This window comes from Cydia strobilella, chromosome 10 (assembly GCF_947568885.1).
Source record: "Cydia strobilella chromosome 10, ilCydStro3.1, whole genome shotgun sequence".
In the NCBI taxonomy this organism is placed as follows: Eukaryota; Metazoa; Arthropoda; class Insecta; order Lepidoptera; family Tortricidae; genus Cydia; species Cydia strobilella.
Genome location: NC_086050.1, coordinates 10,331,726 through 10,358,551, shown reverse-complemented (window position 1 = coordinate 10,358,551; position 26,826 = coordinate 10,331,726). Strand labels below are relative to the sequence as shown.

At 34.9% G+C, this 26,826-nt stretch overlaps 1 protein-coding gene and 1 non-coding gene across 2 annotated transcripts in view; one reads left to right on the top strand and one right to left on the bottom strand.

The window, feature by feature from the left end:
* Window positions 1–3,433: 3,433 nt before the first annotated feature.
* Window positions 3,434–3,530, bottom strand: LOC134745064 (U6 spliceosomal RNA). The gene has a single exon (XR_010128132.1). It is a non-coding gene; the product is annotated as a U6 spliceosomal RNA (small nuclear RNA).
* A 9,987-nt stretch (window positions 3,531–13,517) lies between these two features.
* LOC134744655 (chorion protein S38) overlaps window positions 13,518–26,826 on the top strand; it is a 36,565-nt gene continuing 23,256 nt past the window's right edge. The window contains exons 1-2 of the mRNA XM_063678554.1: window positions 13,518–13,675; window positions 19,214–19,275. Coding sequence (XP_063534624.1) covers window positions 19,219–19,275 — 57 coding nt within the window. The 5' untranslated portion in view covers window positions 13,518–13,675; window positions 19,214–19,218. The remainder of the gene's footprint in view (window positions 13,676–19,213; window positions 19,276–26,826) is intronic.

Sequence of the window (26,826 nt, the reverse complement as noted above, 5' to 3'; positions counted from 1 at the left end):
CCTAGGGTATTTAGGATATTCCGAATAATCTAATACGGAACTAGACTAAAAGAGGTTTCTGATGTATCTGCAATACACTTATGTTTACTTATGTTTATGTGTACTGTTTATGTGATATATAGTATATAGGTATGTGTATACATACCTATTTGTGAAGAGAGAACCCGGAACATTTTAACCGTTGCGTTGGCCGAGAAAGCTGCACTGCAATTTCAACTCTTAAGGCCATTTGCACCATTCACTAACCCGAGGTTAACCGGTTAAACTTGGAGTTACCATGGTTACCAGTACAATTTGACACTGGGTTGACGGTTTTACCACGGGTTAGTGGGATGGTGCAAATGGCCCTTAACTAATATAAAGATACCGTCATAGATCGTTTAAGGGAACCATATTGACTTGAAATAAAATAACGTTATAATCGTTTTATTACTGAAAATTATAATAAAAAATTGAAATGGTTTAATATTCCCAATTAGGCAAAACTTCTGACTTTCCCTTTGGGGGTGAGACAAGTGACACTACTGCTCCCTGTAAGACGTCTATTCGTAAGTTAGCGCGGTGGGTGTGTGCGTAGGAACACATACATGTGCAACATTAGAAATATCTAAACCAGTGAAAACCTATATAAACGAATATCCATGGCCAGTCGTAATTAACTTGGTTGTATGTAGATATTTTAAATACCTACCAACATTACATAATATACATTATAATATGAGATTAACCCAATGTTGAGTGGCGTTGGCAACAATGTACGACGTGTACAGGTATATTGTAAGTGAAAGCATCTCATCTACACATGTTGCCTAGGTCGATATACTTCAAGAAAGTTTTAAGCATAATGTTAGCATAATATTAAGGCTTAAAAGCATTCAATTTTCTAAGTAAAGTAGGTGCTCGCCTCTTAAGAACTAAGTTTTGATCTGGTTAGCAAATAAGGAACGCAAAAAAGTATTTGCTATTAAATTTAAAAGGCGTTTTATAGCATTATAAAAGTGTTTTAACAGTTATGGACAAAGAAGCTAACAAACACAATTAGCTTGCACGTGAGATTATACAAAGAGATACGTGATAAAGCTATTTCTAGACGGGTGGTTGTTTTGCTGAACACCGAAGTTCAGCGAGACTTGGTTAAAAGTTGTATTTGAAACTAATGGTCTTTTAGAACTTAAATAAGGCATTATACTGAACAAATGACGATTGTTTAAACCGCATCGCATCAGTTTCTTGTCGCACCATCCTAAGACGTCATATTTATTATTAACCAAATATCAAAATATGGCATCTCATAAGTTAGCAAACATATATCGTCGTCATCGTCAAAAGTAATGTAAAGTTTTTGAATGAGTTTTTCAAATGTTATATAAATACTTAAGTAATTTAATTTTATAAGTACAGTCAACTTATAGACAGTAACTTTAAATGGCAATTTCACACTATAGGAATGTCAGATCGCTGGGATCAACGAGACCATCACAGGGTCCATTCGTTATTATTAAACGACGCTAGAACCGGGTTGCATGAAACGTCGTAGATTCCATTTAATGGCACTAGCCGTACTCTGGGCATTGATGGAATATTTCGCAATGTGTTATTAACATAATTGCGCCATAGTGTCATAATGGAAACTCAAGTACAAAGCAAGATGTGAGTAACAATCTCGCATTAACTCTATTCATGTACCTATCTTTTGTTTGAGCCGAAATGCGTGTCACGTAATCGTGTCTACGACCCTGCTTATTATTACTTATCTGCTGAGTTGAATTAAGTACACCACTTTTTTGTTTCTATAGTTAAAATGGAGCCCATCATATTAGATATCGCAAGGTTTCATGACATTTCCGTGGGCTTATTTATCATTATGATATTTTATTTAGGACAATCTACCAATCTTAGGTACAAATAACTTAAATACTGTAACATACAAGTGAATGAACGTTAAATACAGATCATTAAGTACCTATAACTGTATCAAGATATTAAAGTAAGCTAAAACTAGAGCAAGATTTAGGTATGTAGGTAATGTGTTGGTTAATAAATAAACAAATGCTATCTTGTAAAAAATAGCCTCTGCGTCATAGTGCTTAAGATACTGAGGAATATTTCCTCACTGGATTGTAAGGGTGATTTAATTAATGTGTTGAGCAAAGAAATTGTAAGCTCTTTGGTCTCATATGTCCTCAACTCCTCACTGAGTGTCTTTGACAGATCTTGGAAGGTAACATGATACTCGGTGATAATATGCAATATGAATTTTATGTTAACATTTTATGCAACACTTCTCATAGTTGGATTTACCAAATTACTATTAGACTTCATTAAACCTCACCTATTAATAAACGAGGAATAATTAAATATTTGTGCGAATAAATTCTGCTGCGCTAATTTCGAGCAGTTTCACGGAATACCAGCTAAAATGGCATAAAATCATTTCCGAATTTTCATCACAAAAAAAGTGTGACCGTGTGAAGGCAAACTACAGAATTTCATCTCTTTGTTAATCCCCGACACAACAAGAGGGCTGTTATATTTTTGACGCCAATGTCTGTCTGTCTATATGTCTGTGGCATCGTAGCTCTCCAACGGATGGGCCGATTTCGATACGGTTTTTTTTACGTGAAAGCGAGTTTTCTTGCGGTGGTTCTTAGCTATGTTTTATAGAAATCAATCCAGCAGTTTGGCACAAAATGTATTTTGTTGGTAGAAAACGTAGGGAGATTTTAAATTTTTTAATTTAATAATGATGATAATTATGATTACTCGATTTAACTAATTGTCAAACGACATCGTTACTCCCGCCCTACAGCCCTATCACGATCTGTTTTCCTAAGAAGTCGAATAGGCATTTTTATCTGCATGATAGAGCCTCGTTGCACTGAATACAAAATTTTAGAATTTAAAATATTTTCGCGACGTAAGTAGCACATAAATAAATATATTGTCTTTTTAGTATTATAAAATACTAAAAGGACTCTCTTTTTAGGCCTTTACTCACGAGGAGGTCCGCTCATTCAAATAAAAATAAAACCAATAGTGTTTAGATAAGTTAAAATTAATCAATATAATATTAGATTTAACCCTAGATTGTAAACAGATAATGAGTCGGAATAAAAGGCTTTTTTATTTTTTTATTTTTTATTTTTTTATAAAATACTAAAAAGACAATACAAATAATAATAATAGTGAGTACCGGTTATACGATAGTAAACGTAACTTATATTGAGAAAAGAGAAAACAGTATACTGTTAAATATTTGCATACAAAAGAATTGTATAGGAATTCGACAGCAAAATTTACAATTCATCATTGAATGAGCCTGTCCATGATGTAACTGAAGAGGTTATCTCTGCCTCACTGCTTTCAACAGCCGTAATAGTCATGAGAAAACTCTTTCAAGTGTTTATCGTATTCTTGTCCAATTAGATTACGAAATAAAATTATATTTTTCATTTTTTTTTTGCGCAGGGGCCATGCTAATCTTCTCTGTATCTTTCCAATTTTAGTATATGTACTGCCGAAGCAAGTACATTTCATTGATTGTTGCGTCTGATATATGCCTGCTCGAGAAGATCTGTAGCGTATATGGGAGAGTGCATGAACTTTACTGGGCAGCACAAGAGCCCCCGTTTATAGGCGCCAAAGAAGATATAATAAGATAGAGCGGTACTGTCATAGTAAATTTTGTAACCACTGTAAATTCACTGCCATCTATCGACATACTTTAAAACTAAAAATGAAGATTTATAAAAATACGATAAAATGTATTTAAACATGGATAAATGATTTTTTTATTTGCATTAATTATTTTTATATGATTTTGACCCATGTTCTTTCACTGATATGCGTTAAAATTATAAATAACAAACGAAACCGTCAACGCCCTCTATACGAGAGTAGGCCAAAACTAGTGGCGCCATCTGATTGAGAATCAAATTTTGGTGATTTTCGAGGCACGCTTTTTCCTTAGACTGTATCCATCTATGACGGAGTTATATCTATCTTTGATAGGCGCGAAATGTAAATGCCTAGCTTAAGTTTCTAATTTACACCACAAGATGGCAGAACATACAATACGCAAGGTAGCGCGCGTGAACTATAGAGGGCAGCACCTGATTTAACGTGAAGTGTCAATTATATTTGTACCTATTTGTATTACCTACTTATATATTGATTTGCTGTATTGCACTGGTTGTTCACTATAGATTAAATTGTATTTAAGGCACTGACAGAAGATCTTTCGAGTGTGCTGACTCAATGCCTAATTGCCTATTCTATACCCCAACACATGATCCTCGACTAAATTTAAAAAAATGCAAATCGTTCTTACTGTTACATAAGTGTTTTATTTTCTATGCTTCTTCTCAATTCTGTGTGTCACTAAGCATGTAAGTAACTTGTGGTTGAATAAAGGTTTTATCCATATATCTATTATCACAACATGTAGACAGACTTTTCAAGTGGAATTAAATAACTAACAGCACCATGAAAATTAATATCCACATGGGCTCATCTTTAGGCTAATTTATTCGTCACTGACGATTAAATTATTGAGTAAACAAATAATCTGATAAATGCACCCAGATCCTATAAAACAAATTTCGATCAAAGTAAGATGAGCCCATGTGGATATTAATTTTCATGGTGCAGTTACTTATTTAATTCCACTTGAAAAGTCTTACAAACAAAAATTCAATCAGCGGGAAGGATAAAGAAAACCTAGCAGACTCCAACAATGTCCATATAGTACACTCAAGGATTTTGCCTCTCAATTCTAATTGCGAGCGGCAGACCATTGAAACTAGACTGAACAACGGGTGTATTATCTGGCGAATGGCGCCGAAATCGCTCCATTTGCCGCTGGGACCGTGGCTGAGCAACTACCGAATTGGGCCAATGGCCGCCTGACTCTAAGTCTGGATAATTGCAATTGTTAGCCAAAGCTCCAAATTATAATTTACTACCTATTTTATTTTAAAAATAACTGATGAGACTAAATGATGGATAATAAGAATTTTGTTTTAGTAAACAAAAATTGTTTCATAATTTTAGGGAAAATCAGAATACGCCTCAATTCCTTGAAAGCCAAATAAAAATGGATTATAAAAGTCAATACACGTAGTGATAAACAAAGAACAAGATAGGTTAGTAGATAAAAACTACGGTCGTGTCGCATGGAAGAAAGTTAGACCACTTGTGTCGTTTTCAACACAAACTTAAGCGATTCAGATAAAACTTTTGATTACGGCGTGTTAACTGGAAAGGGTGGGATATTTTATCTTTATTCCTTCTACATATATGATTTCTATAAGGCCTTTATATTTATGGTATAATATAGCCTTCATGATGTTAAAAATGTATACGACATTACAGTTGATATTACAACATTCCAATTACGAGTACCTCAGGTGTAGGTTTGTCTGACTCTTAAGCTTAGGTTGATCTAACTCTATGTATACAGCATAAATATAATTATCAAAGTATTTAAAAACACACCAATTGCATTAAGAGAAAATTAGACGACCCGTCTCTATAGAAATGTAGTCCCCATTTTCCTATATCAAACATATCTATGGCTAAACATAATCAAACTAGGAGTATGATTTTTCCTGATTTCATCTATCAAAACTAAATTATGAAAGTATGTTATTTATAAAAACATGAGATTTATTTTTAATTTTAAAATAAAAATCGAAGTTCTATTATCTGTGTCGCGTGACCGAAAACGCCGACAACCATTTTTTCTCGTAAGTGCACTATAGCAGAAACAAGTGTTATTAAATTTGTAACAGCGAAGAGTTTGACGATTTGACGTTTCTATGTTACTGCAGCTGCACGGCTCTTATGACGTCACAATAATGGCGGCTGCCTTTTTGGCGCGAAAATTTATCGTTTAAATTTTAAACAGTTTTTCTTTGCATATAGCGATGTTATTTTCAGGAAATAAAAATACCAGTTGGCTATCGATGCTATACCTACGAGTACGAACATTTATAAATATATTTAAAAAATGTAGAATAGCCTTTTTCTTATTATAAAAGTTAGGACCGTCTAAAACTATGTGCGCATTTTTTTCGCTTCAGCGTAATAAGCGGATCATATAAATATCAAATCGTAATAGATTTTAAACTGAATAACGCTCAAGAGCTCAAAGCTGTATATAAATAAAGCCAAACTCTGTGGCTTGGAATAGTAAATAACATGGGTATTTAGTAACGAAACAGTTGTAATATTCAGTCGTCAGTCATTTCAAAGGAAGCTCCGTGCTTAATGCCCACAACTGTAGGTAAAGTCGTCGTCAATAGAACTTGCAAATAATGTAAACAAACCATTTTACCTTCATTACTGACTGTTAGTAGGTTCAAGTCTAAACTGAAAACACACCTAATAGCTCAACAAGGTATTGCTGCCTAAGGGCATCATTCTACATAGCTCCAGTTCCTAAATATTACTAACCCCCAAGTCTATTTCTAGTTACCGCAATATAATGAATTTATATGTATAATACGTGTACCTTTGCAGTAATATACAAGTATTTATATTTCATATTTACTATTGACAAATGTTTATTTATTTATTATTACCTGACACACAAGTCGCGCAGTATGCCGTTCCGCACACCTCTCCTCCTGGCTCCACAGAAAACCAGCGCCGTTGACAACGCTTAGTCGTGCCAACTGCATTGCTGAGTGGAGACCATTTCAGCCTCACATCCTTATCTGTTAGTTTTGTATTTTTCACCTTTGTTTTTTCTTTCTTGTTGTTGTTAATGTATCTGTGTAATGTAATAATGATGTGTTGCCTGAATAAATATTATTCTATTCTATTCTATTACTTGGTAATCTGGCTCTTTAAAAGGACAACCATGACACATCAACAGTCTATATACTGTTTTTTTTTTTTATTAAACTTTTAGTTAAATTAAATGTAAATTATTAATATTTCAGGGAAAATAACCTTCGTAAAAATGTTAGGTTATGTGTCAAACGCTAACAATATCTGTCATATTTGTTTATATTATTTTGTTCTATTGACGACAACTAGAATTTGAACGCCCGTTCAATAATTTCGATTCGGTTCGTATTTAGGTACATTTGCGTTCTGTGGGTATGTATTTGTAAATAAAAGGAGAGCCAAGATGCGCGGCGATGGAGTATTTGTCTTTACTAAGTAGTTTTCCTTAGCGAAATACTACAAAATACAACACAGCCATGCCATTGTGTCGATTGTACGATTCCCATTGACTGGGCGGAGCGGAGCAGACGGTTCCAACCCGACAATGGTGGCAATAGTAGACACGTGATCTTATGAACAGCCCTATAAATTTAATTGATCCTGGTTTTACTGTAATAAATGTATACATAAAGCGCAAAACCCTATACTTATAGTACTTACTTATTGATACAGTTACCCATACCGAGTCTCAAGTTGAATTTGCTGATCGTACAACTCGATTGCACTCCCGTGAAGTGGGGTATACGAATAAGTTGGTAAAACCAGATATTGTGGCGAAGTGCCCCGAGGGACGAGGACACTTGACAGTACTCTTGCCAATTATAGGGATTTATTTATACATGCCCCGATTTCACGGCTCTGTTTAGATAAAGTAAATAAATAGTATCAGTTGAATAACGATTCGTTGCAATGTAGATTGAGCTGCAAATTTTCAAGGACATATGAATGGAATTCATTAATTAATTGGCCATACAATTTCGTATCTGGGTGTCCACTACACCGCACTGCAAAATTGCATGGCTACTTTAAGAATGATTCATTCATTTTACATCTCGCGTGAGAATTAAAATGAACTAACCAATACGGGAGAGGGATATGGATCATATGGATAATACCATGTTTAATGGATTTAGTAACTACGAAGGTAGTTATATCATCATAACCTAAATCTAGTTATAATTATTACGATTTTACATTCATTATAAGTTTCTTATATCAGTTATCATCACGATTTCTGATAACAAATACAAAATGGTAACCCAGATTTTTAAAATTAATGCTTTAAAGTAAAGTAATATCTGGGAGACCGAGGTTTGCTCGGAAAACCTAGCTCTAGCTGACCTAGCTAGATCGATTTTTCGCCCCCAAAAACCCCTATATAGCAAATTTAATCTAAATCGTTAGAGCCGTTACCGAGATCCCCAATATATATATTATAAATATAAGTACTGTATGCGAGAATTGCTCGTTTAAAGGTATAAGATAACAAACTTGCGTAATTTGATACACAATTATTAGATTTATTTGTGCCCGAACGAAACCTAGTTTCGCCCAAAACCGAGCCTTCGGACGAAACATGATTGTTTTGCCGAAACCTGCCGAAACCGAAACCCAAACTTTGGTCGGACACTACCACTAAGCCAGTCGTTATTAAGGTATGTAAGTTAAATTTTAATAGGGTATTTACAACCTGTTTGATGGATTACACATCATTCCCAGAAGTATTAAGTAATTAAATCGTGTCTATAATCGCTCAATTAATTAATTAATAGCTTTGTGATATTACTTATTCCACTTTTCGCAGGAAACCATACATATTTAAGTTTTTTTTTGTTGATCTTTACTGTGTAATATATGAACTATTATGTACTGTTTGTTATTTTATTACAATCAAAAATCAAAACGCTGAACCTAAATAAACTAACATTTAACCTACCTAACACTCACAAATACTGGGGGAATACGATGCCGCGAGGCAAAAGTGCATACTCACTGCACTTACTTCCCGCATTGTTCGTTGCAACAGGCGATTTTGTTCCTTGGACACACTAAGCAGGTCTAATGCCACGAGATTAACTCTTGACTACCCCCCCAAAAAGGGAGGAGGTAAAGTCGACTCCGGCGGTCCTCTATTTCTACATATATGTAGCTATCAGGTCAAGTTTGGTATCATTTTCATATAAATTAGGGACGAGTAATTCAGTTATAAAATAATCGTTTTCGCTTTTAATACAAAAAAAATTGATTACCTATGCACGGAAAAAAAATATAAACCACTTTTTCACTATTTTGCCGTTTACAATCACAATGTGGTAATTTGCACTAAATTAAAATTTGGGTAATTTTGCCCATTTATTTTATATTCGTAAAAGTTACACTTAAAAGTACGTATTCATACATTTTCTTGTACTCCATGAACAACCTCTGTATCAGGAACGACCCGGAGCGAGGTTCGTGGGGTTTATTTAAGCACTCATACAATTAAATGGGTGGATCAACTGTATTTTTTTTTTGTTATTCCGTCCCGTTGTCCAGGGGACCATAGTGACGCGATTAATAAATTTATTTCAATTTTGACTTGGGCAACAAGGCCCATATTACAAATACTTTATAAGTAGACTAACATACATAATCATAAAATCACAAACAACTGAACCGTGTAGACGTCAGTCGAAGGGTAAAAATAATAGGCATCATAATGTTTAAACATCAAAGATAGTCTAAGAACAAATTAAATTATTTTCTATGAAAATATTTTTAATTTGTGTTTTTTCAAGTAGACACACTACTATTTAAACTATAGACTGAAATAAATGTCATATACGAAGAAAAAAATGACCCAAGCCATTGTCCAGAGCTGGAATTGAACCAGCGTACTCCGTTTACCGGACAGTTTTATTTCAGTTTACATCAAAGATAGATTTGAAAAATTAGGATTTTCCTCAAAATTTAAAGAGCGAAACGTAGACGTTGTAATATCATTCTCCATTACGTTATAAACATCAAATCTCGATTAAGTTGCGGAAATCCCAGAACGGTACTTTATTTACGTAAACGAATTATAAAATATTCCACGCGCACACTGGCGACATGCTTGAATGAATACCTATCTGAGATCGATCGAACACATTCAAACTCAGGCATGATCACTTACCTTTGCATGTTACCTATTTTCACGGAGATTACTCAATTGAGCGTACTTACCTATTTAGAGATATAGGGTATTACAATGTATTTAAAATTAATTATTCCACACCATGCATGAAATAAAGCACCATGTAATTATTAGAAAAAACATAGATAGCCGTTATTTTTTAACACAATTTCTATTTAATCAATGAAATTGAAATATAAAAAACCGGCCAAGTGCGAGTCGGACTCGCCAACCGAGGGTACCGTACTTTTTAGTATTTGTTGTTATAGCGGCAACAGAACTACATCATCTGTGAAAATTTCAACTGTCTAGCTATCACGGTTCATGAGATACAGCCTGGTGACAGACAGACGGACAGACGGACAGACGGACAGACGGACAGTGGAGTCTTACTAATAGGGTCCCGTTTTTACCCTTTGGGTTCGGAACCCTAAAAAATAGGTGAGTTGACCGTGACGTCATTGTGTAATGTATCATATAAATTCCATATTAGCAAATCGTTTTGACAGTTCTAAAAGGAAACTGATTCGACTAGTATTAGAATACCCTATTGCGATATATGTCAGATTCTAAATAAAATATAAATAATTATGCTGTCAGCATAAACAATCCTCATATTATAATAAATATCTGGGAGACCGAGCTTTGCTCGGAAAACATATAAAAACTCTTAATTGCGCGTTTTCACAGAGATAAGACCTAGCTAGATCAATTTTTCGCCCCCGAAAACCCCCGTATAGCAAGTTTCATCGAAATCGTTAGAGCCGTTTCCGAGATCCCCGAAATACTTACATATATACAAGATCTGCTCGTTAAAAGGTATGATGATGATGCAACATCCTAAGTGGGTCAAAAGCGTTGAGGAAAACGGGCGTCTTTACTGTGGACAATTGAATAGTTAACGATTTGGATACATTTTACTAAGGCTTGATCACGTCTACGTAAAATAGTAGGATTAATAACAGGACATAACACACTAAACAAACACCTAATACATAATATGGGTAAAACTGACAGCCCCATGTGCAGAGCGTGCATGGAAGAAGAAGAAACAACAAAACATATTCTCCTAGACTGTAAACAGGTAGAAGTATATAGGAGCAAATACCTAGGGAATCCATGCACACTAAAGGAGGCAACTAGCAACCTGAAGACTTTGCTAGGCTTCGTGGAGGAGCTGGACTGGTTAGAGTAGCGCTACCTCGTTTCACGCAAAATAGGCACATTGGATGTCGTGTTGCGGAAAATGCCCAGCAAACTAACTAACTAACTAACTGGCTTGATCATTCAGCTTTTAGGAAATAGAAGGTATTAACTTGCCTGTAAGCATCCACAGTGTTGTCGCATAACCTTAACTCAAAGAAAAAAGGTTTGACTGAGAAATACGATAAAATAAAAAGATATTAGTAGAAAATTTAATCAAATCCAAATCACATTAAATTAATGCTACCTTTATACAAAGTAATTGCTTAAATACATGTGGTTGCATTTAGAACAAATAAATATAATTCGAATCTAATATGCATGTAAGTACATCGCGTTCTCACATATAGCCTGCTTATAGAGTGGTAGGTACCCGGAGACAAAACAAATCTTATCTCAATAAGTACGTCATTGCGTTTTTGAATGCGACACAAGTCCACGACCCACGCGTCATTTAATTTTAATTATGCGGATTTTTGTCTGAAAAAACCGGTTTAAAGCCATAACAGCGAGATTTTCCTTCCAATCAAACGAATTGCTGTATATGTCGGCGGCATATCGTAAAATCGGGCATATCGAGATATTCCTAGGCATATCTTGAAACGCCGCCATTTCACGATCTGACTAACGACTACCAGCCATATCGTTTAAACCTCAACGTTTGACGATTTGCCTGGCGACGTTTAGGCATATCAAATAAGTAGGGTGTGATATTCCTAGACAGATCATGAAACGCCGGCATTAGAACCTCTTAGTCTTCGGAGAGACGTTGGCTCTCTTTGCATGTTCTACCGTCTGTACAATGGGGAATGTTCCGAAGAACTTTTTGATCTGGTGCCATCGTCTCGTTTCTATCACCGCACCTCCCGCCAAAGGAGCAAAGCTCATCCTCACTTCTTAGACACATGGCACACCATGAATAAGCGGGCATCTCGCTCGTTTCTTCCCAGAACGTGCAGAATGTGGAATGAGTTGCCTCCTGAGGTATTTCCTTTGTGCTACGACATGGGATTCTTCAAGAAGCGGGTATTTAGGGTTCTCAAGGGTCGGCAATGCTTAAGTGGCTCACCCACCAGTGGCAGTGTGCTTATGTTGCTTACGTCCATGGGCGACGATGACTGCTTCCCATCAGGCGGCTCGTCTGCTCATTTGCTGACTATCACAAAAAATAAAAAATAAACTCGATATGCCCGATTTTACGATCTGCCGCCGACATATATACCGACCTCGTATTTGGGTATATTTGAATAAACTAAGACCGCGAGGTCAAAAGGCCATCGAGTATCTGAAGAGTGACAACCTCAATCTCTAGAATAATATTTACTTTAAATTCAGTAACTGTAATGCCATACGATAATAAATAAATAAACTATGACGCCATACAGCATACAGTAGGTAGTAAAATTGCAAAATCCTGTGACAGCAGTCAGGCAAATAAGATTTTACGTTTCTAATTTACACGTAAAGTTGACATTAGGTTAGCAAAAGCAGCTGCTTTACGCAGCCTACTACGTACGTAGGCGAACAACACGCGAACGCGAAGCGAAGCGATGCGGCGCGGGGTGAATCAAATCATTTGTCCTACGTGGGCGATCTCGTTGCGAACGCGAACGCCGTGGGCCCGCCAAGCCGCGCCGCGCCGGTTCGCTTCGCGTTCACGAGTTGTTCGCTTAAGTAAGACGCTGCGTTACTGTGGCGACATTACTGCTGCGGCGTGGATGCGGCCACTGTAACAACTGTCAATTTCCTTGTTAAAATGAGTGACGTTCGCCGCCTTGCGTTTGCGTTGTATGGAAGATTTTACCTTCCTCGTATTTGAAATGAAAAGTAGAGTGTTTAACTCGGGTGAAAGGCATAATTTCAGCCTAGGACTATTTAAATAAATCTGGATCTCTTGAATAATTTGGGTACTACTCTCGGTTAGTAAGGTTGCCTGGTAGAGAATGTCTTATGGCATTAATTCCGCCTATTTGGTTTTTCTTTCGTGCAATAAAGATTATAAATAAGTAATTTCTAATAATATACTTTTATATATTTACTCATAAACAAAACGTATACTCGTACTTATCATTTATTACAAACTAATATACATACATATAATAAGAGTCCTCTTATATAATAATCTAAAAATATATTTCGCGACACAACATTTTTCCTGCAAACGTCAAAATTCCGGGCAGCAACGTTGATTTTCCGGGCAGCAGTAATGCTGGTGCAGTCCGAGTCCGATCGTCACCTTTACATTTATAGAAACCCCAAGTTCGATATAATGTATTTGCAACGAGTATTACCCGAAAACAATAACAAAATCGAAAAAATGTCGCAGGATTTCCTCGATTGCACGTTTTCATAGAATTTTGGTAAACTAATCGTGCAAAAGTAACCGGTCCGCGTTCTGATGAACAAAGCCGGAGCCAGAGTGAACGGCACTGGCTACTCGCACGCATTCAAAAGTAGTTTTATCCGCAAAGCCTCCCTTGACGCACGCGAAGTACGATCTACGAGCTGGCTACACTATTGTTTTCGAAAAAAAATTGAGTGTACGTTGTGTTCATGATAAGTGGATAGTGTTTGACTTAAAAGGTGAGGAGTTTCATTCATTTTACATTTTAATTTTATGGCTTGAAAGATTTGTAAGGCTTTTCGATATGCTTACCAAATTATGTATAATATTATATTTGTTTTTACAAAATTTATCAGTACGAGAAATCGAAAGCTTCCAAAATTGAGGAGCTTCTAAATTCATTAATATTTTTATTTGTGAGTTTTTTATTTATCATATGGTATATATATATATATATATTATTATTACGAGCCTATTGTGTCCCACTGCTGGGCAAAGGCCTCCCCCCTCTTCTTCCACTCCTCCCGGTTTTGAGCTACATCTGGCCAGTCGCTCAAGGAGTCCAAGTTATCCCGCCATCGCCGACGAGGTCTGCCGGATCCCCGGTTTGACTCATGGGGCACCCACTCTGTGGTTATTTTGGCCCACATGTCATTCGGCACGCGGCAGACATGACCAGCCCAGTCCCACTTTAACTTGTCCGCTTTCCGAGCTACATCTATTATTTTGGTTTTAGAGCGCAGCGTGGTGTTCCGGATATATATATATACACGGTGTTTCATGACCCACTGGAAACCTAAAAAGCGGTAGCTAGCGTTACCGTAACGCAAGACCGTAATATTAAATTACGTTTTATGCAGCATTACTGTATCGCTTTCGCTGTGCAGTATTACTGCTGCAGCAGTAATGCTGGTGCAGTATGAATAATTCATAGTTATTGCGTAAAGGTTACATTTATTTTGGGTTGGCTTGTACTTAGGTAGTTACGAGTATATAAGTAGATTACAATAGTTGTTTATAATTATAAGTAATTATATTTCCAATGCCACCCCATATACAATGTTGATACTTCGCTGCTCCTCGGCAATAGCTATATTAATATTCAAAGCAATCCTACACTGTCGCTGGATCTGATTAGCTTTGTGGGTGAATACTGGAGTAGAGATTCCTGTAATACATAGTGCATACCTATCTACTCACATTGTATGCATGATAGTTACGATACGTGAACAGCAGTTATGAGTAAATAAAACAAAATTCTAAAAATGAATAAGTTTCTGACTAAAATACACTTTCTGACCCTATACATTTTGAGAGATCTAGGATTTGTGGGGACAAATACAATTCCAATACATAATCAAATTTTTGGTGTCATGTGGCATAGTTACAAGCCAGTTTTGTCAGTTAGATTGGATTTTTACATTTCGGGATCATTTATATGCTTATCATTGTTCGTTTCACTCTTGACAGTCGTCGTGCCCATCATTTCAGCTGTTGCTGACAAGCTTCACAACAGGACCTCATTCTTGAGCAAGGGTACAGATCCATTCACTGTAGATAGAACTTCATTCATCTATCTCCATCTTAAATGCGGTTTAATTTCTTTATGGTCTGGTACATGTACTACATGGTTTTCTCAGTTCAGTCTATAAGTTGATCTCGTTTTAAGCGATAGTGCAAAATAATCAATTACTTACAGAATATAACAGTAGTAAATTATTAGACAATTTTAGAGCTGTAGGTAAGACGTATAAAAAATATTAAAATAAGTTGCAGTTTCTACATTGGGTTAGAAGAATGGGCAGGTAGATACCCGATTCTCGAGGCATTAATACCGATACATACAATTATAGAGCCTATAATAGTGAATATGAGTAAAACCTAACACATCCAACACATTAAAGCTTTGATTTACAATTTTACATTGAAATTTTCCTTTTGGGTAAAATTATAAATAGCAATGTGTACTTTCAGCTAATCCTGTCCGATTTGAATTACCCCATTTAAACCGCAAGCCGATATTTACCTTTTCATAATGAGAATCCGTGTATCTCTTCAAAAGCCATAATTTGAATCAATGTACAGTCGAAGGCAAAAATATCGATCCAGACAAATGGCTCAAAAATATGTGAACACGACTTTATTGTCTTAGATATCACATTATTTTTGAAACTGGGAATGTATATATATTTGTGCCCTTGACTGTACATAAACTGTAGTGGCAAACATGGTATCGTAATTTTATTGAAATTGCACAGCCCATTTCATATAAATAGTTAAAAGTTTAATAATTATTTTCAATAAAAAATATTATTTTAATTTGGACATAAATCGGTAGTCTGTAAATAGATACGGGAGAAAAAAGTTACTCCTAAGGTAGTCTGTTTAGAATTAATACAGTGTAACCAAAAACAACCTACTTCTTCACATTGAAAATATTTTACCATGCAGCCACGATTACTAAAATTCACTTATACTGACTTCACGTGTACTTATAAGTATCCTGTGCCCCCTTAAAGGAATTTATATTGGGATATCTCAGGGTTTTATTCTGAGTGCTGGCGAGCGTATAGCCCGTACAAATATAAAATCCCGATCTGTAATAAATTATGTAAAATGTCGTAGGTACTCGTACTTTTCCGTCATGTCTTCTCAAAAGCAAAACTCTTATGATAAAAGGGAGGTTGAAATGATAAGTATAATACGAATCATCTCAAATGAGTCTTTGTTTAAACCAATGCCTACTGTAGCTTAAACTTAATTCATACTTGATGGTAGAAGTTTAATACTTTTGTGACATAGGTAAAGGACTTGTTAGACCGGTTTTATATTACTTCTGGGTTTGTTTTTAATGCCATGCAGTTTTATGCAAAAACGGCCTTCAAACAGGAAAAAATCGTTCAAGTTTGAGTCGCACTAGCGCTCCGAGGGTTATTTCCTTCCAATACCTACAGATTAGTTATTTATTATATGAAATTAAAGCAATAGCGTTTCGATATTTTTCCATGACTCCTTGATAATTTTACTATTTTTGCACTATAAAGCATATATTGAGCATACTGATTCTCAAACCGAAGTTTACTTATATTATTATACTCTAAGTTTAATGAACAAATAGAATCAATAATAACAGTATTTCTGTAATATTATTTATGGAACCCCGTCGTATATTTTTTTATATTAGTAATTAAAAGTAGTACCAACCATAACGTTATACGTACTTAGTATTACAATTCAACTGCCTATTGATTACGATTACCAAGATACAGCCTTTCTAAGATATGTAGGACAGACGGACGATGTAAAGTTAGTAATAGGGCCCTGTGGGCTTACCACAAGTTTGACATTGACAAATATATTCGCTAGCGTGTGCGTGCTTTGCTTTGTATGCATCTCGCTCATACTGGCATATTAGTGCGAGCAAGATATATAGAAAGTAAGTTACGCAGACATTAGCGAATATGTCAATTTGACACTCGTGGTATTGTTTCCTTCCTTCATTTATAGAACCCTAAAAACGTGTCGGTAATATTAAAAGTTGTTCCAAAATAAGCAAAACAAACATGTCTGCACAGTAAAATAGGATCATGTATGTATATTATTAGCGCTAATTAGAATAAATAAGACTAGAGATTTGGGGGAATCAATTCGTGCGTTGGTAGGTTACCTATCAATTCGTGCGTTGGTGGGTTACCTACCAACGCACGAATTGATTGATATTAATTCATTCAATAGTTGCTTACCGTAAGCAAAACTATTTCAATGTATTAATAGGTATTATACTTGTGCTAATAAAGTCTAAATAATGAAAACACTTTTAAATAAAATAAAGTTAAAGCAACATACGGAAAATAATATTTAAAGTTATATTTAAATACAAAAGACGTGCATTAAGCACGAACATAAATAAATAACGAATACCCGATTAAAAAAACGATTGCATATTACACTTATGTTGGGTAAGGTGCATTGGGTAACGAAAGCGGGGTAATTTTGAAAATACCTTATACCTATCTACTAAACCCGAAGCACTTCAAACTTTGGCAATACTTGACACTACTAGAACACTGCATCTTACGATGTAAAGACTTTTTTATAATTGGCTCAAAAATATCAATTCTGCATAAATAATAATATTCGCTCGCACTAGGGCGTACCGAGGGTACCTGGGTCAATCAACTTTTTCTTTCCACTTATTGCCGTGGCTACGTTCCCTTTTTTTTTTTCCCTGGGCAACTCTTAAAACCCTGATTTAATGGTATATACATTTACCAGACATGCATTTTTGTAGTAACTATACTTATAAGCTCTTTCCATACCGACTAGCTAGATATAGCTGTCGCTGGATATCAATGGCCAGTCGATACCTAATTTAAATATTGTTTACCAGCCTTAGAGCGATGCAGCCTTGAACTATTTTTTTTTTGATAAATATTAAGATACCTACTAGTCATTAGCTAATTCAAATTTATAACATATCAAATTCACGGATTTAGAGAATTAGAGAAATCAGAGTAGTACCTACATAATTTTATTATTTGCATTATCAAAATATTTTTTTATATTTTTTTTTATATTATATTATTTGTGACATTTCATGAACTTTTGGGGGATTGGTGGTTAAACTATTAATACCCTAAAAAAACTCCAATATAATTTATAACCTGAATACAGCAAGACTAAAAGTATTGTTTGTATTTGTATATTTATTCGCTATAGGAGTTTGTAAAACAAAATGAACCCTTATAGTGCGAACATACCATGGTCAGTGTAATTAAAACTAGCACTAACGGTCAGTGATCTTAGCCGCGGATGGACAACAGACAGACAGATAGACCGACAGACGGACAGGGCAAAACTAAAAGGATTCCCAGTTGACTACGTAAACCCTAAAAATCATAAGCATAGAGAACATTCAGCCAGGTCACTTGCAAGTTTATGGCACAGATAAAATGATGCAAGAGACATCAAGACGAGTGAAAGTGATGCTGACGTGACGTCACATAACGAAGTTGATGTAATCAAGAGTAACTAAATACTGTGTCATGACGGAGATAATAATATAGTTTGATGGTCAGCAATTAATTAACCGTTTTTTTTTTAAATAATTAGCTATAATTGTAGTGCTTTCGGAGTAACTATTATTAGGTATTTTTTAGTGCAATTTTTTTATATGTTACATAGATCCTATTATTTTGTAAATCGATTAAAATGTAACTATATAACTTTTTTCGGGCCATAGAAACCCAAATTTAATCTAATTGACATCTCATTAAAATCCGCTCTATTATTTTGACGCTACTGTTTTGCACGGATTAAGAATACAAACATACGTACAGATACCTATAGGTTAATTTTTGTATACTTATTGTAAGTACATATATAAACATTCACTGCTAAAAGTATAATCCTACCATTATTTTTGGCTTTACCGTAGTAGCATACCTACGTAAAAAAGTTTTTAATGTGCATACTATATGCAAATACGTAATACCTACGACATTAAATATAAACGTAATGATACAACAACTATTTACATACGAGAAAAACTAAAGGTGTTGAACGTTTTAAATTTAAATTAATGAATCATTTTTATTAAGACTATACAAATGGGTATTTTGTAATTTGTCCATCTAGTATTTTAGCCACCGATGCTTGAAAAAAGTATACGTATGTATGTAATAATAATTAAGTTAACAAAATTTAATATCACTTTCAACGTATTTTATATTTGTTACCAACTATTTTAAGACTACAATATATTAATTCTGTTACAGGAAAGATGGGGTTCTCAAGCACAACAATTTTATTGCTGGCCATAGTTTCACAAGTATTTACGGTAAGTAATTTATAACTTATACCTAAGTAAGCTGCTTAGCTGATTATCACACTGGATGCGATTCGCACGGAGCTCCGATGTGCGAGCTGGATGTCGCTATTATAATACGCCCATAGCGTTATCTGGGTCAAACATCGGAGCGACGTGCGAATCGCATCCAGTGTGATAACCGCCTTAAATATAACAGTGGCAGGTCGTCAAGACTTTCGGTTGGGGAAACCGGAGTTAATTTGTTTTTTTTTTAACTGTAAGATAAGGTTTTCAATAGCTTAAATTAGGCAAGCCGGCGAAAATCGCATCCTATATGGATGCCTCAATTGTATAGCATATTTTAAATTTCTTGATATGTACATCCACAGGCTATTTAAAAGTATTCGCTGTTCATAGCCCCAGCAAATTGAAAATAAGTAGACGGAGACTGAGACGTTTTCAGAACTATAAATCGTCGGGTGAGAATACTGAGAATACGTTTGTGACATACGCCACTTACATCGGTTTGCACTCTTGCAGGAGAGCAAAAAGAAGCAAAAAAAATATTTTTCGAAGTTTTACATTTAGGAAATATTGAAGTTATTTATCATTTAGGAACATATGTTTACTATTTATAGTACCATACAAATATTTTGAATATAGTGGTAATCATGAAATAAAAGCGTTTTTATTGTTACCATATCCGTTTTTGAACAATGTATGACATAACACAAAAGTGTTGGATATCTCACACTTTTGTGATAATTTTCTGTTAACAGTGTAATTATCCTATAGTAAAATGCGGATATGGCACAACATTTTTGGTAATGTTTTTATCAATAACCGATTAGTGTCAATTATAGCATATTTTTTGTTATTATAGGAAACATTAAAAAACGATTTTGCTCAAAAATGGATATGCTACTAACGTATTCTCAGCCGACGAAATATTTCTTGTCCGTGTCCTAAGTTCGACCTAATTCAGCGAAGCTCAATACACAACTGGCGATGCACGTTCAAAATAGGAAGCCAATGAGAATAGGTGTTGCAAGACCGGCCAAATATTACATTAGGCACAGAATATCGGGTTGACTCTCGAATATGATAAATGATGTATTGAGATTAAATTTGAATATGTATATGCACTGCACATGAGGAGTGTCTTTTCAAAAGGGTTTATTCCTCTATGGAAAACCATATAAAAATAAGCCTTGTCAAAAGACACACAAGGCTTATTTTTGTATGGTTTTTCATGGTATCGTCTATAAAGTCAGATTGATTAAATACTAGGCGACGATAAATATACATACTTATATAAATAAATACATACTCAGATACGCAAGTAACATCCTTAACTCAGAAACAAATTTCAACCAAAAGGGTACTTATTGTTGGTTGTCAATAAGGCGCTATTTCCATAAAGCTTTAATTTAAAATCAACCTTATCGACAACCGACAATGTGGTACTTTTTATTAGTTGAAAACGTCATAAATATTCGTGATAAACATTTACCTAATGGATAGAAAGTGAGTAAGTAATATATCATATACAAAACGTACAACTAGCAATTTTGTTTAATCTTAAGTCCCCGGCAAGCTCGGCCAAATTTCACCTTCCCATACAAACAGAGTTTTGTTCTCATTTTAAAAATACTGTAATGAAACTACATATACAATGACATGAGGTATATCTATGTCTGTAATTAGTTTATATAGCTCGAGTTTATAAAACAAACAAAATAGAGCAAAAAGAAGTTTTGTATGAAAAACTTAAATTCGCTGTATTTTTTTTTTACTATGGTATCTGAACTAATTACAGACCTAAATATACCTTATTCTATTGTAAATACAAAGTTTTGAGCAATCTATCTAGTCGGTTTAAAATGAGACTAATGAGAGCGTAACTACGTTTGTATGGAGAACTCTTAATAATAATAATATGGTTAGTAACTCTTTACTTGAGAACTATGTTAGAATATTATTAAAAGGAAAGGAAAACTAAAATAAAATTAAAATTCGTTCTAATTAAATTAATATATAAATAGGTAACAAAAACAAAAACATATAAGATGCGACCATTATGACTTTCAATAATTATGTCAAACAAAGGGACATTAATTTAATATTGAAAACTGTATCAGATCCAGGAACTTATGCTCGTAAACTTAGGTATTAAAAAGTTTCTGAATTTAAACTTTCCATATTTTTTTACCGTATCGTATTTAAAATACTAGAGGTGTTAACGAAACGAATTTTTCAATAAAGGTACATGTTCGGAAAATGTAAAGCATTGACTGCATCGAACGTTGCTTTATATTGTGTAATATTTTCAAGTTTCCGCTATACCCGTAACTCATGTTTAAATTAAAGACGTTACATGATTGCATACGAGCTTTGGGTACTACATCTCCGTGAGAAAAGGAAGCACCGCCAAGGTGTGGCTTGTTACGTAACGTTTTCTACAACTACTTAAGACCAGCTTTGAAACTAACACTGATTCCATATTTTATGTTGTATGTACTGTCGGCATAATACTGTCCAAAGGTTTGTCGGAGAATCCAATAATATACACGGAATGATTGCAACAGTTAAGATATTTCCATTTTTATCTATCAAATTGAAAATAAGTTAAATCGGAACCATAAAAGTTTTCTTAACCAACTTCCGTAGTATATTCCGTATAGCTATTTGAAACAAAGGAATTCTTTGAAAGATTCCAATTTTAGATTTTCAACTTCACTAACTTGAAAAAGTGTTAAAGGAATTTAAAAGTTCCAAGGTTTTAAAGCGATATCATTTAAAGCTGTTTTGGTAAAAAAAGAATTGCCTGTACAATCATTTGTTTGAGGGCATTGCTTAGTTACATAGACGCCTAGAAAAAACGTTAACATTGATTTCATGTTTAAAATTTTAGCTGAATGCATTCATACTTCTCGAAGTCTTCTAGAAATAGATTTTCGCTCATGTCATCTCGGATATGGGTATATTTGGTATCAGTGCATTCAGTATGATGTCCTGAATACAAGTATATGAGATGACAAGCGCGAAAGTGGTGGGGGTAGTTACTGTGACTTCACAAAGTCGGCAGTACAAAGTTTTTAACTTTTTTCTTTTAAACATACCATGTGGGGTACCAAATGAAAGAGCTTTGTGAGTAGATCACAAATATGTAACATACTGTAACATTTTCAATACTTGGTCTAACAAATTAATAGAAAACGTTCAAAAATTTCACAGTCCAGAGTGGACTTTGAACTGCTTTGTTTGCCGTATTTACGCGTAATAAATTTCGAGTTCAAACTGGTTTTCAATTATGTCAATTATATCTATCAATTACGGTTGTTATGTGGGGTAGCGAGAGTAGTTTTCATAGCTTTCTATCACCGCACCGCTCGCCGTCGGCAGGGTGTTCATCCTCATACGCTAGAACCTGAATGGTCGCGCACTGTACGGTTAAGAGAAATTTGTTCTCGCAGCTGTGGAATAAGCTACATCGAGACTACAGCATTGGGGTTCTTCAAAAAAGGAGTGCAAAGGTTTTTAAAGGGTCGGCAACGGGCATGTAACACCCCCGGAGTTGCAGGCGTTCATAGGCTACGGTGACCGCTTACCATCAGGCGGTTATGCTTATTTGCCACCAAAAGGCATATAAAAATAGTAAGTATAGTATCGCAGAACTGTCACAAGGCATCACTAATCATTAACAACCACCTTTACAAAAAAAACCGAGTTTGAAACTATGAAGGATATAGTTTTTCTTCATCAAACATCAAAGACGAGTCATTTTTTTGTTCGTGATACTTAAATAATAAAAATGAATAATGAATACCTAATGTGTTTTGGTATTCCATGTTTACCATATCATTCATGTTTAGAATACTATTATCTTTTTTGCCATCGATATGTTGGGTTGGTAGATAATTATACTGGGATTTTTATGAACTTAAACATTTTTATATTACGCATGTAAAAAAATGTATAAGGGGTGCTAAGCTAATAGGTTATTGACTGTTAATGATGTCAAAAAACCGGTCGTTTGCACAAAATGTATTCAAATTTGAGCCAATACATTCATTAGATATGAACTTGCAGATTTTTTTTATCTACCAATACTAAAATATCTGCAGATTCTCTTTCTGTTAGCGAGGCATGTAAATAAGGTGCCTATTAGATAATATACAAACAAGCAGCATAGTTATTAGGTACCTGTTTTACGTTATTGTATGTGTAAGTTTAAATACCACCTGTCAATCTCAAGGATACATCGATAAAAAATAATTTTTCCTCGAAAAAAATTGGTCATTTAACTTGGTCTACTGTACAGTACGCTGCGGCACAGGGTGCTATTTTCTAGCTAAGTCTAAATTGCTTTGATATCCATAAATATACATTGGTCTGGAAACTATATTATATGAAACTATTTTGAAAAAAATTAAGACGAATCTTTTTTTTCGGTCACAAAGAAATCATCAACGATGATCATTCGGTTATTTTTGGACTTGTCAAGTACTTACTTCGAATACTTTTAATGCGTCATTGCGCGCTACCTAATATACCGGTATATTATGTTCTTAAGCTTAGAATAAATTTAAAAGTGGAAAAATTACTGCCTTGGGTGAGACTTGAACTCACGGCCTCAGGATAGATACTCCAGCGCTCTGCCAACTGAGCCATCAAGACCTCATCCATAGTCAGCAAATCTTCCCACTATATGGGTCTAGGGGATCCTAGACCCATATACCCAAGGCAGTAATTTTTCCACTTTTAAATTTATTCTAAGCTTAATAGCATCGATCGCAGACGTTTCTGCTTGTTAAAAATTAATATTATGTTCTTCGTTGAATTTGAGTGATTTGGTATTTCTTGTGAGATTTAATGAAATCAACAAAAAAAACAGGGCAGCGATATCGTAACTATCACGTTTTTTTAAGTACAAAATTATGCCAAGGTATCGTTTTATTTTCTTTATTTCCGATTCTTCTTCAAGTATTCTGACACAGCCGATTGCATACGGTTTTCCCGCTACAGAAATGGAGGTTTTATCTAATAAATCTAGTTTATGTTAATTCAGATGTTGTTTCCGACGTGGATACGGAATTAGACTTTAGCATAGCTGTAATAAGAGTCAACGAGATCGACTTGTCGCATTGTTGGTGCTGCTAGAACGGGAAATGCGTCATAACATGTATCATTAAATGTAGAGTGGCAACACCCGGTATAGTTAACATACCGACTTATGTTTTAATAATAATCACGGATTTATGGAACATTTATTTCTATACTGACGTCTTTAGTTTTATCAGAATGTAGTGTGATTATGCAGGTGTAGAGGTCGAAGAGTACCTAACTACCTGAGTACACACTGTAAAATTCACATTATAGAATATTAATCGAATATTATAAACATACATGTTTTATTAACGTTATAAATGCAAAAATGACTGACTGTGTATACGTTATGTTTTAAAATGATTTAATTAAGAAATGGATGGGGATGTGGACAAAGATTACATAGATTACTTACTTTTTTAACTGACTTCAAAGAAAGTAGGTTCTTAATTCATCGGAGACTTTTATTTTGCCATTAACCTCCTTGGGGAGGGAGAGGAGATGACACGGACCGAATCCAACGTAGGCGGAGCAGCGGGCACAAGAAGGACAGTCAGTATCCATAGTAGCGGATGATATAACACGCCAAAACTGGCAAAAGTATCTGCCATTCCTTCATACTTTTTAAAATACAGTTTGCGTGCAATAAAGTATTTGCTACGACGGTCTAATTGTTCTACATCAAGGGCCTGACACTCTTTGATAGAGAAAGATAGTCTTATTGCGATTCCTATAAGAGGAAAGAGAAAGTAGTGCCATGCTTTGTCCTTATCACCGACCGGGTTTTTTTTTCATGGTCGGGTTATAGCAGCATAGGTAGGAGGCGATGGCGAAATACCGAAATTTATAAGAGTGAAAGTGAAAACGGATTATGCTGCCATACATTAACCTGTCAATACATGAATAGGTATGTCTTTCTCTTACCCCTGGTCGCTCGGTTTCATGTCTATAACTACTATACTATGTCTATGTTCTACATATAGAGACATGTCTATTAGAGAAAAGGTAGTTACATTTGACGTGTACTCTGATCAACTACTTTTGATGCTGACTGTTCTTAATACATTTGATAATTGGTATTAAAAATCTGACTATGTTGATGAAATTCACAATACTTATAATATGCCTACGTATTTAGACGAAAAGTCGATAATTAGGTTTTAATCTTATTTTTTACGAGCCACCCACATTAAGCGCCACTTGCACCATCCCACTAACCCGGGGTTAACCGTTTAAACCTGGAGTTAACATGGTTACCAGTACAATTTGATACTGGGTTAACGGTTTAACGAAATTTATATTACTTATTATTAACTTATATTTATATGAAGTTAATCATTTGTGATTAACTTTGAACAGTTCATAATAGAATAAGCCCCGTTTATAATAAACTGATATTAATTTTAGAAAAAACCAAATACAAGGAACATAATTAAGCAATTTGAATAGTCTAATGACTCGTTAATATTCGGATATCCGATTATACAGGTAACTACTATAATTGCGTTGGCAATATCCCATTGTGCAATAATGGATTAGACCTTGCCGTAAGTAATTATTTGTGTATGCATGAAAGATTATGAATGTCATCAGGCAGTACCCTTGACATTTACCGAAATAACAGAATGGCATATATCCATCGCAATACTCGATACCTATTTCTAACAGTTATGTTGTTTGTTAATATATTCATTCATTCATTCATTTATTCCTTTATAAAACATAGTTTTACATGTCAAACACAATATTTCATATTTACAACTATTTATATCTAAGTTACATAACAAAACACATCAGTATGTATATAATATTAGCTATAAGATAATTATGTCGGGTAGGTACAATTATTATTTAAAGTTAATTATTTATAGCTTTAACTGATTACAGTATGTTCATATAAGTATATCACATAATTATGGTTAGTTAAATTTATATTTTATATATTTCTATAGCTTGGGGTTGTGAACCAGTGCACGCCGTCGAAAAATTCGTCAACAGAGTAGTACGCTTCAGACATAAGTTTAGCCTTAAGTTTATTCACGAAACCTCTTTTACCAGTAGCACTTTTAATCTCTAAGGGTATGTGGTCATATATCTTAGGACCTATTGAGTGGAGACACTTTTTAGACTTAGCTAGGCGCGTACGTGGTGGACGCAGTTCGCCTCTTCGCCTAGTATTATAGTTGTGTGCGTCACCGCGCGTCGGGAATTGTTCAAAGTTACCTCTCACATACTTGGCTACGTCGAGAATATATAAGCACGGGAGGGTGAGGATTTTGGTATCCTTAAACAATTCACGAGCGGGGTGATCCCAGGGGACCCCACGCATGCAACGAACTGCCCGCTTTTGAAGTCTAAATAATTATTCTGTCGCGGTTGGCTGAAGTTGCCCATAGTTCTGTACCGTAGGTTAGTAAAGCGTGGAAGTAGCCAAAATAGGCTTTTCTCACGTTGGTAGGATGTAGACTAGGG